The sequence below is a fragment of the Belonocnema kinseyi genome, chromosome 1, assembly GCF_010883055.1.
Source record: "Belonocnema kinseyi isolate 2016_QV_RU_SX_M_011 chromosome 1, B_treatae_v1, whole genome shotgun sequence".
Lineage (NCBI taxonomy): Eukaryota > Metazoa > Arthropoda > Insecta > Hymenoptera > Cynipidae > Belonocnema > Belonocnema kinseyi.
The window spans coordinates 42,384,372-42,399,585 of record NC_046657.1 but is presented as its reverse complement, the minus strand read 5'-3'; the positions used below and the strand labels follow the sequence as shown (position 1 = coordinate 42,399,585).

At 22.2% G+C, this 15,214-nt stretch overlaps 2 protein-coding genes across 3 annotated transcripts in view; one reads left to right on the top strand and one right to left on the bottom strand.

Moving 5' to 3' along the window:
• The first annotated feature begins 5,702 nt into the window (after positions 1-5,702).
• The window catches only part of LOC117173848 (proteasome assembly chaperone 4-like), a 76,264-nt gene continuing 66,752 nt past the window's right edge, over positions 5,703-15,214 (top strand). Inside the window, exon 1 of the mRNA XM_033362498.1 lies at positions 5,703-6,253. Coding sequence (XP_033218389.1) covers positions 5,836-6,222 — 387 coding nt within the window. The 5' untranslated portion in view covers positions 5,703-5,835 and the 3' untranslated portion in view covers positions 6,223-6,253. The remainder of the gene's footprint in view (positions 6,254-15,214) is intronic.
• Positions 14,293-15,214, bottom strand: part of LOC117173833 (recQ-mediated genome instability protein 1-like) — a 26,031-nt gene continuing 25,109 nt past the window's right edge. For both annotated transcript variants that reach the window (XM_033362480.1, XM_033362488.1), the window contains 2 exons: positions 14,610-14,705; positions 14,293-14,540 (listed from right to left, as the gene is read on the bottom strand). In XM_033362480.1, coding sequence (XP_033218371.1) covers positions 14,385-14,540; positions 14,610-14,705 — 252 coding nt within the window. In that variant the 3' untranslated portion in view covers positions 14,293-14,384. The remainder of the gene's footprint in view (positions 14,541-14,609; positions 14,706-15,214) is intronic.

Here is a 15,214-nt window from a genome sequence, read left to right as displayed (position 1 = left end):
ATCATATTCTATATCTATTTGAATATGCGCGCGGATAACTACTAAAGATTGACTACACCTGTTCATTCAATTACGACACGTGACGGTCCAGTACGTCACAAAACCATACGACATGCTTCTCGCACTGTTTCCCGTGAACTGTCTAGGAACCAGAATGGCTGTTGCATATTCCTGTCTAATATAGTACCGTAATTTATACTACTTCGTTGTGGCAATAATGCCAATAATGGCACCCTGTGCTACTGCGCTTGCGTCAGGTCTGCGCGCTGGTTGGTCGCACTTGGTGCGTGATTCAAAATTACTTTTAAAAACATTTCTTGTAATTAAAGTAAATAATTATTCAAATACGTACAAGAATATATAAAAATTATGTAACTTTTGATTTCAGGAAAAACCAAATTATAACACATAAATTATATAAGTAACAGTTTATGAGCGTCCATTTGCCACGTATCACTCGAAAAGAACAATATTCGGAGCTGGAATTTTTTTTGGGATAATTCAAATGTTATTATTTTTATATTCTGCAATTAACTTCTGTGTATCAAGCTGCTAAAATATTATATAGTCATTCAAAAAATGTATCTATTAAACAATGTTTTGTGAAATATAAGTCAGTCTTTGAAATTCAATGAAAACAAACGTGGTGCTAGTTGTCCCATCACTCCCTGTTTTTACATAGAAAGCAATGGGACTAAAACACTTTTTTAATTTTTTAGTTAACAAAATGTTATTTCCATGCAAAAAAATTCTTGAAATTAAAACAATGTTACACGTTTAACATTTCATAATACTTTTCCGCCGGAACCATTTTATTTAATAATTAGTGAAAAATAAAGTCATAAATTTCTTTAATTGCTCTCTTTTATCATTATATCCTTTTAAGTATTTAAAACAAAGATGTTAAAACATTGATTATATTTACATCTTGGATGTTTTATAAAATTATAATTTGTATTTTTTCCTCTAAAAAATAGTTTTTTTGCAACAATTTAAATTATTGAATAAACTATTTTTAATGTTCTTTACATATTTTTATGTTATATGTTTTTGAATAAAAATGTAATTTAATTTCAATTACATTTTTCTCATTATATTCAATATCGTAAGTACTTGCTAAACCCTCAAATATTAATTTTGAACTTGTATACTATTAAAACTTTTTTCACAAAACTATTGACATATTTTATTGATATAAATATTATTTACTGCATTTTCGGATATAAAAAGGATTATATTCAACTTTTTATTCGAATTAAAATCTAATATTCCACTTTACCAATATTATTGGCTGACGTTTTAATTCATGTTTTCCATCAGGATTTATATACATCGTTTCTAAAATTTTTTAGAAATATAAAATGAGTAACATTCTCTTTATTTACATTTTTTTTGCAAAAATAATATCTTGTTTATTAAAAGATAAAAATAAAATGGTCTACTCCCATTGCTAACAATGCAAAAACAGGGAGTGATGGGGCAACTAGCGCCGCGCTGAAGATATTTGGAACCAACCAACTTAGGACACCAAGGGATCGACATTTTGTTTTCAGATGCACTTGGCTGGGCACCACTATGAATGAATGTATTCATGGCTCTATCCCAATAAAAATAATTCGAAAAACATTCTAGAAATATTATTTCTTCCTTTGGATATTTGCAGTCACTCAAGAATTGTGCATCTTTTTTCGCAACTGCAACTAATTAAACAACTGCGTACAAATCAGCTCTGTGCATCTGAAAACAAAATGGCGATCCCTTAGTGTCCTAAGTTGGTTAGTTCCTAATATCTTCAGCGCGACGCTAGTTGTCCCATCGCTCCCTGTTTTTGCATTGTAAGCAATGGGAGTACACCACTTTATTTTTTATTTTTTAATAAACAAAATGTTATTTTCGTAAAAAAAAAAATATATTCTAATGAAAAGAATTTTACTCATTTTCTATTTCAAAACAATTTTCCAAGCGATGTATATAAATGCTTATGGAAAACATGAATTAAAACGTCACCCAATAAACTTGATGAAGTGGAATATTATATTTGAATTTGAATAAAAAGTTAAATATAATCCTTTTCATATCTGAAAACGCAGTAAATAATATTTATATCAATAAAATATGTAAATAGTTTTGTGATAAAAGTTGTAATAGTATACATGTTCAAACTTAATATTTAAGAGTTTAGCGAGTACTTACACTATTGAATATAATGAGAAAAATGTAATTGAAATTAAATTAAATTTGTATTCATGAACATATAGCAAAAAAATATGTAAACAACATTGAAAATAGTTTATTCAATAATTCAACTTTTTGAGAAAAAACTATTTTTCAGAGGAACAAATATAAATTATAATGCTATAACACGTCCAAGATGTAAATATAATCAATGTTTTAACATCTTTGTTTTAAAGACTTAAAAGGATATAATGATAAAAGAGAGCAATTAAAGAAATTTATTTTTGTATTTTTTACCGATTATTAAATAAAATGGTTTCGAATGCAAAATTAGTTAAATTCAATTAAAAATACATTGTATCCATTATATATTCATAAGTGAGAGTATGCACATAGTAAGTTTAAACTTAGTAATATTCAAAATTTTCTCGTGTTTTTTTAACATTCCATTAATAATATTATTCATTTGTTTTTGGCAATATACTCTAAGAATCATATTTTACTTTATATTAAAGTTGAAATCTAAGATATATTCAATTTTGCCAGGATTATTGTATGGCCATATAAATCATATTTAGTCTTTAGTATTCATAAAAATGATTGGAAAAGTATTTTGAAATATTAAATGAGTAATATTGTTTTAATTTCAAAAAAAATTTTGCATGGAAATAAGATTTTGTTTACTAAAAAATTTAAAAAAGTGATTTAATCCCATTGCTTTCTATGTAAAAACAGGCAGTGATGTAGAGTTCTGAGCCAGGTATATTACTTTGAGAACGGTGACGAGAATGCGAATATTACCGAGAATATATTCGAGAAATAAATACTCTGAGAATTTATGAGAATCTCAGAATTTATTTTGATTAATAGAAAATTGCATTTTTTCTTTAACTTTTTGGTTGAAAATTCAACTCTTTTTTTGAAAGTTTGTCTTTTAGTTTAAAGTTTACCTGCTTTAGCAGAAAGTAAATCATTTTTTGATAAAAATGCAACTGTTTGGTTAGAAATTAAGCTGTTGTACTTTTTTCTTGAAAACTTAACTATTTCGCTGAAAGCTGACTTTTTGTTTAAAATTTATATTTTGGTGTTGAAAAAGGAAATGAAATATTTTCTGGATAGTTCCACTTATAAAAAAAAATTCTTTATTACAAATTCATCTGTTTTAATATAAAATTGATCTTTTTGCATAAAATTGCAACTATTTGGTAGGGAATTTAACTATTTTGTTAAAAATTCGTCTTTTTTGGTTTAAAGAATTCGTATTTTTGGATTGAAAATTCAATTTTTTTTCGTAGAAACTTATTTTTTTTGTCAGGTAAATACAATTTTTGATGTTACAGAGTTAACTGCAATCTTTTTTGGATGAAAACATGAGATTATTTAGAAAAAAAAGATTAATTTTCAACGAAATAGATGAATTTTGAACTAAAAATGAAAAATTTCAACAAAAAACAGAAATTGCATTTTGAACTATAAATTTTTTATCCTAACTGATGAATTTTCAACATAAATGATGAATCTTCAACTGGAATAGTAGTTGAATCTAATGCAAAAAAGATGAGTTTTCAAATAAATCAATAAAAAACAAAAAAAAATTTACTAGAAAAAGATAAATTGTCAACCAAAACTGAAATAATTACGTTTTAAGTTAAAAAAATCAATTTTCAACAAACAAAAAAATGAATTTTGAACTAAAAAATGTCATCATTTTATAATCAAAAATTGAATAAATAAATTTTGAGTTAATAAATCATTGTTTAACCAAAGAGATGAACTCTTAATTAAAATTATGGAATATTCAACCGGAATAATGGTTACATTTTTAGTTAAAAAGAATAATAATTGTTATGTAAAAAAAATCTAACAAAATACTTAAATTTACGCAAAAAACTCCTTTTTATCCAAAGAAAAAAAAAACAAGTTTTCAATCAAACACCTCATTTTTAAACAAAACAGTTGAAATTTCAGCCAAGTAATTATATTTTCAACCTAAGAGATGAATTATTAACTAAGAGTATTATTATTTAATTACATTACTACATTTTTAACTAAAAAGAAGATTTTTAAACAAGGAGAATAAATTTAAAAGAGAATTTACTGAGTTACCTGGAATCTTTTTTAAAATAAAACTCACATTCATTTTTTAATAGAAATTGAAACTTTTCCATTTTTTTAAGATTGATATTTTTAGTAAAAAATTCGCGTTTTTTGTTTGAAAAAAATAATTTTTTAGTTTGAAATTTCATTTTTTTGCGTAAAAATGCATCAGTTTCGTGGAGAATTAATTTTTTGTTGAAGTCATATTTTTTGTTTAAAAATTGCATTTTTGTAAAGAATATTTGTCTTTTGGTTTGAAGGTTCAATAATTTACGTAAACTTTTACTTACTTTTTTATTAGTGAAAAATCTTTATTTGTTGGAAAATCGTCTTTTGGTTATAAAATTTTTTTCTTTTGTCGTATAAATTTCATTTTTTTTTTATTAAAATATAAACTATGACACTTTTTTGTTGACAATTTGTCTTTTTAGGTTGATTATTCAACTATTATGTTAAAAATTCAATTATTTTGTTGAAAATTCCAGTATTTTGTTAAAGAGTTATCTTTTAAAGCAGAAAAAACGTTAAAAAAAATTAATTAATACATTTGAAATTTTTAAAGTATATGAAACACTGTAATTCCTGAATATGTCTGAACTAGAAAATAATGTATATCAACCGCTGAGATAATCTGAAAAATAACATTACTGTTAAAAAAAATAAATTCTTAAATTCTCTTAAATTCTTTTAAATTCTCGGGAATTTAAGAACTCTAGAGTGATAGGTCAACTAGCGCCGCGCTGAAGATATTAGGAACTAATCAGCTTAGGACAGTTGCGGGTAGGGTTGTAAAATTTCATGAAACTTTGGTTCAATGAAAAGTTTCATGAAAATTTCAAGGTGTCGTGAAATATTGCAATGTTTCAAAAGACGGTGGCGGGAAAATTCAAACTGCATGTATTAAGAAGTGAAAATCAATTCACATTTTTTCAAGTAATCGTTGATTAAATAATTAATTAACTAATGCAATACGTTTTGATAATTTACCCTTTAATTACATACTTAAAATGTATGAACAAAATTAAGTTTTAAAGCAAATAAAGTGACATGATTAAGAATTTTAAAAACTCAATTTTCCTATATTAAGTTAATAAATATATTTATTAGTTATATTTAAGAGACTAAGGCATTTTGAAGTATTCAGAGCAAACATTTTTATATTTTCACCAATATCACAATTTTACTGCGGAAACACTGGGAAATACTAAATAACATTTTTAAAAAGTTTAAACTTGAGGCGAAGTGGCATACGATACGAGTAACAAATACCTAACCTGATCTGATTTCCGCGCATGCGCATACGGAAGTTCTCTCCTTTCCCCCAATGTTTCATGAAACGATGAAACTTTGACTGTGAAACATTTGAAAGTTTCAAGTGAAAGTTTCAATGTTACAATAAAACGTTTCATTGCTCACAACCCTCGGTCAAGTTAAAATCTGAAATACGGAGAGATGCACAGGGCTGGACAAATGTGAAAAATGTCTTTTATGTCCAGAACATAACCTAAAAAGCCGGAAGTTCTATTTTACGAAAAATATATACTGCTTAGTACTGATTGAAAAATGTCGAGTGGTGTCGAAACCGGCGTAGAGCCTTGCAGTTTTAAATTCCACGAGTTCATGACACAAGTCGGCGAAATAAAGGTCGCGGGTCATATTTTGAAAATGGAAGACAGCCTTTACTTGTGGGTTGGCGAGAAAAGTAAGGATATTATGGACGATTTTTCGTTGGCTTTTCCCTCGAAATACGAGTCGCAACCAGTTGTGACGAAATTGTTGGGACCTGTTGCTGACACGACTTCCAATAACATTGCGAAGAGGTTAGCCAAGAAATTCGGAAAACCGGTTTACGTCAGTTTTAACCTTCAAGCCGACAATTTGTCTCTCCCGGGAATCGAAAAAAGTCTGCATGACGAACTTAAAAAGTGTTTACATTTGTTGGCCTTTTGATTAATGGAAAGGATTAATTGTGAAATTAAAAGTACGTACTCATTAAATCTTTTTTGCCTTTGAAAATTATTCACCTTTCTCAAACCTTCCCCGTTTTAGAAACATCATTTTAGATTGCAAAATTTACATTTTTATTTTAAAAAAACAAACATTTTTTGCTTGAAAATTCAACTCTGGTTAAAAATTTATTTTTTACGATTAAAAATTCAATTCTTGGTAGAACCTTAACCTTATGTTTAAATTTTTCTTTTCTTTTGTTAGAAATATTGAATCTTTTTTATTTAATGTTGCATTTTTTTCATGAAATTCAACTATTTGATAGAGAATTCAACTTTTTTTTAAAGTCTTTTTTTGTTTTTAGAAATTCGTTTTTTTTGTTGTCAAAAATTCAATTTTTTGATAGTAACTTCTTGTTGAAAAATTCATATTTTGATAGTGAAAAGTCAACCAGATTTTTTTTTAAAATAAATTTTAAAAAACAATTTTAACTAATTGCATTTATTTGGCAGAGAATTCAACTATTTTGTTAAAAATTCACGCTTTTTGGTTCAGAAAATTCGTCGTATTTTTGGATTAAAAAGTCAACTGGAATTTTTTTTTAATGAGAATTCAACTATTTTTTGCATTTTTTTTTAAAATAAAAATTAATCTGTTTCAAGAGAAATTTTATCTTTGTGGATAAAAATGCAACTATTTGGTAGGGAATTCAGCTATTTTGTTAAAAATTCATAAATTTTTGTAGAGAAAATTCGTCTTTTGGATATGAAAATTCAGTGTTTTTATTAGAAACTTATTTTTATCTTGAAAAGTCAACTGAAATCTTTTTTAGATGGAAATTTAACTATTTATTTATTCTTTTGGATAAAAATACAATTATTTGTTCAAGAATTCAACAATTTTTTTAAAAAGTGATTTTTTTTTGGTTTGAAATTCGTCTTCATGAATTGAAAATTCAATATTTTTTGTAGAAGCCTATTTGTTGTTAAAAATTGATATTTTCATCTTGAAAAGTTAACTGGAATTTTGTTTACATAAAAATTAAAATATTTTTGCGATTTTTTTGTAAGCAATGCAATTATTTGATAAAGAATTCAACAATTTTGTGAAAAAGTGATTTTTTTTGGTTAAAAATTCGTATTTTTAAATTGAAAATTCAATATTTTCGCAGAAACTTATTTTTTGTAGAAAAAAATCATATTTTGATATTGAAAAGTCAACTAGAATCTTTTCTCGCATTTTTTTTAAATTCATCTGTTTTAAGAGAATTTTTATTTGTTATTGATAAAAATACAACTATTTGATAGAGAATTCAACAATTTAAAAAAAAAAATTTGTTTTTAAAAATTCGTATTTTTTGATGAAAATTCAACAATTCCTTTTTTTTTAAATTAAAAATTTACCTATTTCGTAAAAAATTTAGTTCTTGTTTAAAATGTATACGTTGGTGTTGAAAAATGAACTTGAACCTTTTCTGGATGAAAATTCAACTTTTAAAACAAAAATTTATCGTTTTTTATTAAAAATTTATCTGTTTTAATGATTTAGTAAAAAATTCAACTTTTTTGTTAAAAATTCATCCTTATTGGTTGAAAAAATTCGTCTTTATGGATTGAAAATTCAATTTTTTTTCGTAGAAACTTACTTTTTGTTAAAATATCCATGTTTTGATCTTGAAAAGTCGACTAAAATTTTTTTTAGATGAAAATTCCGCTATTATTTTACAAATTCGTTTTTTATTTTAATAAAAAAATTAATCTGTTTTCAGATTAATTTTCTTTATTTTTATAAAAATCCGACTGTTTGATCAAGAATTCAACAATTTTCTTAAAGCCTCTTTTTTTTGTTTAAAAATTTGTATTTTATTTATTGCAAATTCAATTTTTGTCATAGAAACTTATTTTTTATTAAGAATTCATATTTTCAAGAGATTTTTTTTTAAAATAAAAGTGCAACTATTTGATAAAGAATTCAATAATATTGTTAAAAATTTATGTGTTTGGGTTGTTTAAAATTCGTCTTTTTGTATTGAAAATTCCATTTTTTTATTAGAAACTTATTTTTTGTTAAAAAAATTCATATTTTAATCATCAAAAGTCAAAGGAATCTTTTTTTGGCTTTGAAAATTATTGAATTTTCTCAAACCTTCCCCGTGTTAGGACAATAATATTAGGAATAAAAATTTTGAATTCATGAAAAAAACCTTTTTTGGTTGAAAATTGAACAGATTTGTTAAAAATTTGTCTTTTTGGATTAAAAATCTTTTTTCGATAGAAATATTTCATCTTTCTTGGATAAAAATATGCAACTGTTTTTTTTTCAAAATTCAACTATTTTCTAGAAAATTTCTTTTTTGTTTGAAATTCGTATTTTTGTGTTCAAAAGTCAATTGAAATCTTTTTGGAAGAAAATTCAACATTTTCTAAAAAATATGTCTGATTTAAAAAATCATCTGTTTTATTAGAATTTTTTTTTTTTAAATATAAAAATCAACTGTTTAGTTGGAAATTTTGCGGTTCTGTTAAATATATAACTACTTTGTAGAAAAATGAATTTTTGTTCAAATTTAGTATATTTATATTGTAAAAGATTTCTTTTTTTTTGTTAAAAATTCGTATTTTTGGATTGAAAATTCAATACTTTTTGTAGAAGCCTTTTTTTTTGTTAAAAAAATTCATTTTTTTCGTAAAAACTTATTTTTTCTTAAAAAAATTTATACTTTAATTATGAAAAGTCGTCTGGAATCTTTTTTGGATGAAAAATAACTATTTAAAAAAAAAAATATGTTACTGGAATTTTGTTTGCATAAAAATTAAAATATTTTTGTGGTATTTAAAAAAAAAAAAAGTTCACCTGTATCAAGATAAATGATTTTCTTTTGGATAAAAATACAATTATTTGATAAAAAATTTAACAATTTTGTTAAAAAGTAATTTTTTTTTGTTTAAAATTTATTTTAATTAATTAAATTAAATTTTTTTGTTTAAAATTTGAACTATTTTGTAGGAAAAATAATTTTTGTTCAAATTTAGTAGTGTTTTTGTATTGAAAAAAGAAATACATTTTTTTTATATGAAAATTCAACTATTTTGGGGATTTTTTATATTTATTTATTATAAAATTCGTCTATTTTAGCAACAATTTCACTTTTGGTGGATAAAAATGCAATTATTTGGTAGAGAATTCAACTGTTTTCTTCAAAATTCTGTTTTTTCTCAAAAACTTATTTTTAAATTGTTTTTTCTTTTATTCAAAAATTCGTCTGTTTTAAGAGAATTTTTTTTTTATCAAAATACAACTATTTGAGCAAGAATTCAACCATTTTTTTAAAAAGTGATATTTTTTTGGTTTCAAATTCGTATTTTTGGATTGAAAATTCAATATTTTATGTAGAAGCCTATTTTTTGTTAAAAATTCATGTTTTAATCTTGAAAAGTCAACTGGAATTTTGTTTGGACAAAAATTAAAATATTTTTGCAATTTTTTTTCAATAAAAGTGCATCTGTTTCACAATAAAGTATTTTTGATAAAAATTAAACAATTTTGTTAAAAAGTAATATTTATTTGGGTTTAAAATTCGTCTTTTTGAATTAAAAATTCAATTTTTTTCATTTAAATATATTTTTTGTTAAAAAATTTGTTTTTTAATTATAAAAAGTCAACTGGAATCTTTTTTGTATGAAAATTAAAGTATTTTTTTTGAAAATTTTTTTTTTAAATAAAAAATTCGTCAGTTTTGAGAGAATTTTGGGATTGAAAATTAAATTTTTCTTTGAAACATATTTTTTCTTAACAAATTCATATTTTAATCTTGAAAAGTCAATTTGAATATTTTTTGGATGAAAACTCAACTATTTTGGTAGAGAATTCAACAATTTTGTTGAAAAGTGTTTTTTTTTTTTTGTTAAAAATTCGTCTTTTTGTGATGAAAATTCAATTTTTTTCTTGGAAACTTATTTTTTGTTAGAAAAATCCTTATGTTTATCGTGAAATATTTTTTTTATTCATATGTTTTAAGAGAAATTAGATTTTTGTGGATAACAATTTTTGTTCAAAAATCATTTTTGTATGAAAATGAAATTTTTTGGTTAAAAATTATTCTTCTTCGCTTGAGTATTCAACTATTTTGTTTAAAAATTTTGGTTGAATTACTTTGTTAAAAAATGATTTTTTTTTTAATATTTATATTTTTAGTTCAAAATTGATCTTTGGATGAAAATTCAACTATTTTTTTCTGGAAATTTGTTTTTTCTTTTAATAAAAAATTCATCTTTTTTAAGAGAAAATTTATGGTTTTTTTTTCATAAAAATGCAACTGTTTCATAGAGAATTCAACAATTTTCTTAAAAAGTATTTTTTTAGTTGTTAAAAATTCGTTTTTTTTTATTGAAAATAAAATTTTTTCGTAGAAACTTATTTTTTTGTTGTTAAAAGTTCATCTTTTAATCTTAAAAAGTCAACTGGAATTTTGTTTGGATCAAATTCAACAATTTTCTGAAAATATGTTGTTTTTTTTTTAATTAAAAATTCATATTTTTTAAGAGAAAATTCATTTTTCTTGGATGAAAATGCAACTATTTGGTATATAATTTTATGTTATTTGTTAAAAATTCACAGTTTTTAATTGAAAAAATTCGTCTTTTGGGAATGAAAATTCAATTTTTTCGTAGAAACTTATTTTCGTAAACAAATTTATATTTTTTAATAAATTCATTTAACTTTTAACCATGTAGTGGAATTTTTAATAAAAAAATTTAATATATTTACAGCGAAATAATTTAATTTTCAACTTAAAAAATTGAATTTTCAACCGAAAATATAAATTTTCAATTAAAATTATCCATCTCTGACGAAAAAACGTAATTTTTTACACAAAAAGAAAACCGGAATTTTCAATAAAAAATATAAGTTTTTATTAAAAAATGTAATAGTTAAATTTCCAATTGAAAGAGTTAATTTTTTACAAAAAACCGGAATTTTCAACATCAAAAAAAGTTTTGTTTTCAATCCAAAATATAAATTTTGAATTAAAATTATGCATCTCCGAGGGAAAAAAGATTTTTTAACAAATTCGTTTAATTTTCAAACAACTAGATGAATTTTCAACAACCAAAAAAATGTTCAGCGAAAAAATTCAATTTTTTACGAAAAAAAATGAATTTTCTACAAAATACATAAATTTTTATGAACATCGATAAATTTTCAACTAAAAAAGTACATTTTTGTTAAGGACAATTAATTTTCAGTTAAGAAAAAGACGAATTTTCAAGAAAATACTTAAATTTTCAACAAAAAAGATTAATTTATAAACAAGACTTTTAATGAAAAATTAATTTTTTATAACAAAAAAAAAAATGAATTTTTAACGAAACAGATAAATTTCCAACCAAAAAATATCAATTTTCAAACAAAAATGGAATGTTTTAAACAAAAACAGAAATTTTCAAAAATTACTTAATTTTCTACGAAATACCTCAATTTTTAACCACATAGTTGAATTTTCAAACAAAAGAAAAATTAATTTTAAACCGAAATTTGAACAAAAACGGTACATTTTAAATAATTTTTAAACAAGAAGAATAATAGTCTATCAATAAAAGTCAATTTTCAATTAAAGAAGATAAAATTTTCAACCAAACGAAAAATTTATTTTCAACAAAATTGTAAATTTTTATTTAAAACCATTAATTTTTAACCAAAAAAAGAAAGATAAATTTAATTTTTACAATAAATTATATACCTCAATTTTCAGTTAAAAAATTAATGAAAAAAAAAAGTTTCTTCGATTTTTCTCAATTTTCAAGTTCAATTTCTTACCAAAAAATACAAATTTTTTACAGAATCATCAATTTTGAAGAACATCGAAAAATTTTCAATTAAAAAAGATTTATTTTTATGTAGAGCAATTAATTTTCGAACAAAAAATGGCGAATTTTTAACAAAAAAGTTAAATTTTCAACTAAAAATATAAATTTTGAAATAATAAATTGGCATTTTCAACGTAAAAAAAATTAATAATTTTTATCAAAGCAGTTTAAGTCTCAACCAAGTAGCTGAATTAAAAAAAAAATGATAAATTTTGAGCGAAATACTTTAATTTTCAACTTGAAAAAATCAATTTGTAAGAAAAAATAAAAATGTTTTTAATTGCAAAAATTAATTTAAAAAAAGGAATTTTTAACGAAAAAAGTTAAATTTTAAGCGATTGAATTTAATTTTCAACTAAAAAAGATTCATTTTCATCCAAAAATGGAATATTTACATTTTTATTTTAAAAAGTTATTTTTAATTTTAAGAAGAAAGTTAAATTTTTATCAAAGAATAGAAAAAAAAAATTGAACGAAATAATTTAATTTTTAACTAAAAAATATAAGTTTTTAACAAAACATGAAATATTTGCCTTTTAAATTGAAAAAGTGAATTTTTTTACAAAAATAATAATAAATACATTTTTACAAAAATAGTTTTATTTTCGACTAGAAAATATCAATTTTTAACAAAAAACAAAATATTTAAAATTGAAAAATTTATTTTTTACAAAAAAAAAGGTAAAATTTCAGTGAAATAATTTAAATTTCAAATAGAAAAGATACATTTTCAACAAAAACTGGAATATTTACATTTCCAATTGAAAAAGTTAATTTTTTTTACAAAAAACAGGATTTTAAAAAAAGTTAAATTTCCAATTAAAAATATATAATTTTCAATTAAAATTATGCATCTCCAACGGAAAAAAGATTTTTTAACAAATTCCTTTACCTTTCAACCAGCTTGATGAATTTTCAACAACAAAATTTTAGCGTAATAATTTTATTTTTAACTTAATAAAAAATATTAATCAAAAATGGAATATTTACATTTTCAATTAAAAATTTAAATTTTTAACAAAAAATTTAAATTTTCAACAAAAAATATAAATTTTTAATTAAAATTATGCATCTCTAACGAAAAAAAAAAAAAAAAATTATCAAAGTAGTTTAAGTCTCAAACAAGTAGCTGAATTAAAAAAAAAGATAAATTTTAAACCAAAAATGGTACATTAGAATTTCCAATTGAAAAAGTTAATTTTTTACAAGAAGAAGGAATTTTATACAAAAAAAAAGACAAATTTTCACCTAAATAATTTAATTTTAAACTAGAGAAGAACAATTTTTAACAAAAAAGAGAATGTTTGAACCAAAAGTGGAATATTTAAATTTTTATTTGCAAAGTTCATTTTTACAACAACAAAAATTAAAATTGTAAGCCTAAATTTAAACTTTCAATTAAAATTATGCATCTCCAATGGAAAAGAGGTACAATTTGAGCTAAATAATTTAATTTTCAACTAAAAAAGATTAATTTTTATGTAAAAGAATTAATTTTCAAATAAAAAAAGACGAATTTTTAACAAAAAATGCTTAAATTAGAAAAAAAGATTAATTTATAAATAAGAGAAAATAATATTTTACTAAAAAAAAGACGAATTTTCTACAAACCATATTTTTTAAACCAAAAAGTTGAATTTTCAAGTAAAAAAAATTAAATTTTGATGAAAAAAAAATTTTTTGGACAAAAACGGTCAATTTTTAATTAATTTAAAAATTAGATTAAGAATAATGTACCAATAAAAAATAATTTTCCACCTCATAGAATTAAATTTTCAAGTAAAAAAAAGATAAATTTTCAATCAAAAGGAAAATTAATTTTTAACAAAATTGTTGAATTTTTAAATATAGAAACAAATTCAACAAAAAATGAAATGGTTACATTTTCAGATAAAAAATTGAATTTACAACAATCTAGTTAAATATTAAAACGAAGAAATAAAGTTTCAAATAAAAAAGATAAATTTTTAGTTAAAAAAATCAAAAAGACATAATACTTTTTTTATTATTTATATAATTTTCAGTTTACTAAGAAAATGGTTCCTTTACAATAAAAATAAAATATTAAATTAAATTAACAAATATAAAAATTTAAACAACAAAATTTAATAAATCTTTCTATCTGTTCCAAATTTAATTTAATTTTTGGGTAAAAGGAAACAAAAAATGTCAGTTTAAGATTGAAAAAATGAAATAAAAAAAAAACTAATTTAAATACAATTTATTAGAAAAAAATACAATCTGTCAAGGAAGTAAACTTTGAATAGGAAAATTCGGGTTTTATTAAAACGAATTTATCTAGGCATTTAGCATTCTGAATCTTTTGATATAATCATTTTTTTCATTCTGCGTTAATTCCCTTGAACTCAAAACCACAGGCTTTTTGTCCCTTTTCAATTCCAGTTCCATCAGAGAATCCATGCTCTGCAATTTCTGTTGTCCATCCAACATTTGCTGCAAGTTGAAAATTTAATGAAAAATTACGTGGAAAAAAAACCCGGAACAGGAGATAAAATATTATACCTTTCTCAATTGTTCTTCCATCCTAGGATCAGTTTTGATTTTCTTTTTCTTCTGGGAAAATTCGCTTACGCTCATGCCCACGATTTTTTCGAGGAACTGCAAATCGATTTAATTCAAATTTAAACCGAATAATTAAATTTTTATTTTTTTATTTGTTAAAATTTCCTCATTAGTTGAAATTTTTTTTGCATTACATGAAAATTGATGTTTTATGTTGAAAATTCCTCTTTCTCTTTGTAAAAAACGAACTTTTTTATATGAAAATGTAAATAAATTCCATTTTTGATTGAAAAAATATATTTTTTAGTTGAAAATTAAATTATTTCGCTAAAATTCTTTCGTTGAAAATTTAATTGTTTTGTTGAAAATTTATCTTTTTTTTTGTTGCAAAAAAATACTTTTTAATTAAAAATGTAAAGACTTCAAAATTGATTTTTTTTTAATTATATTATTTCGCTACAATTCTTTTGTTGAAAATTTAATTTTTTTGTTGAAAATTTACCTTTTTTTTGTAAAAAATGAATTTTTTTATATGAAAATGTAAATAAATTCCATTTTTGATTGAAAAAATATATTTTTTAGTTGAAAATTAAATTATTTCGCTA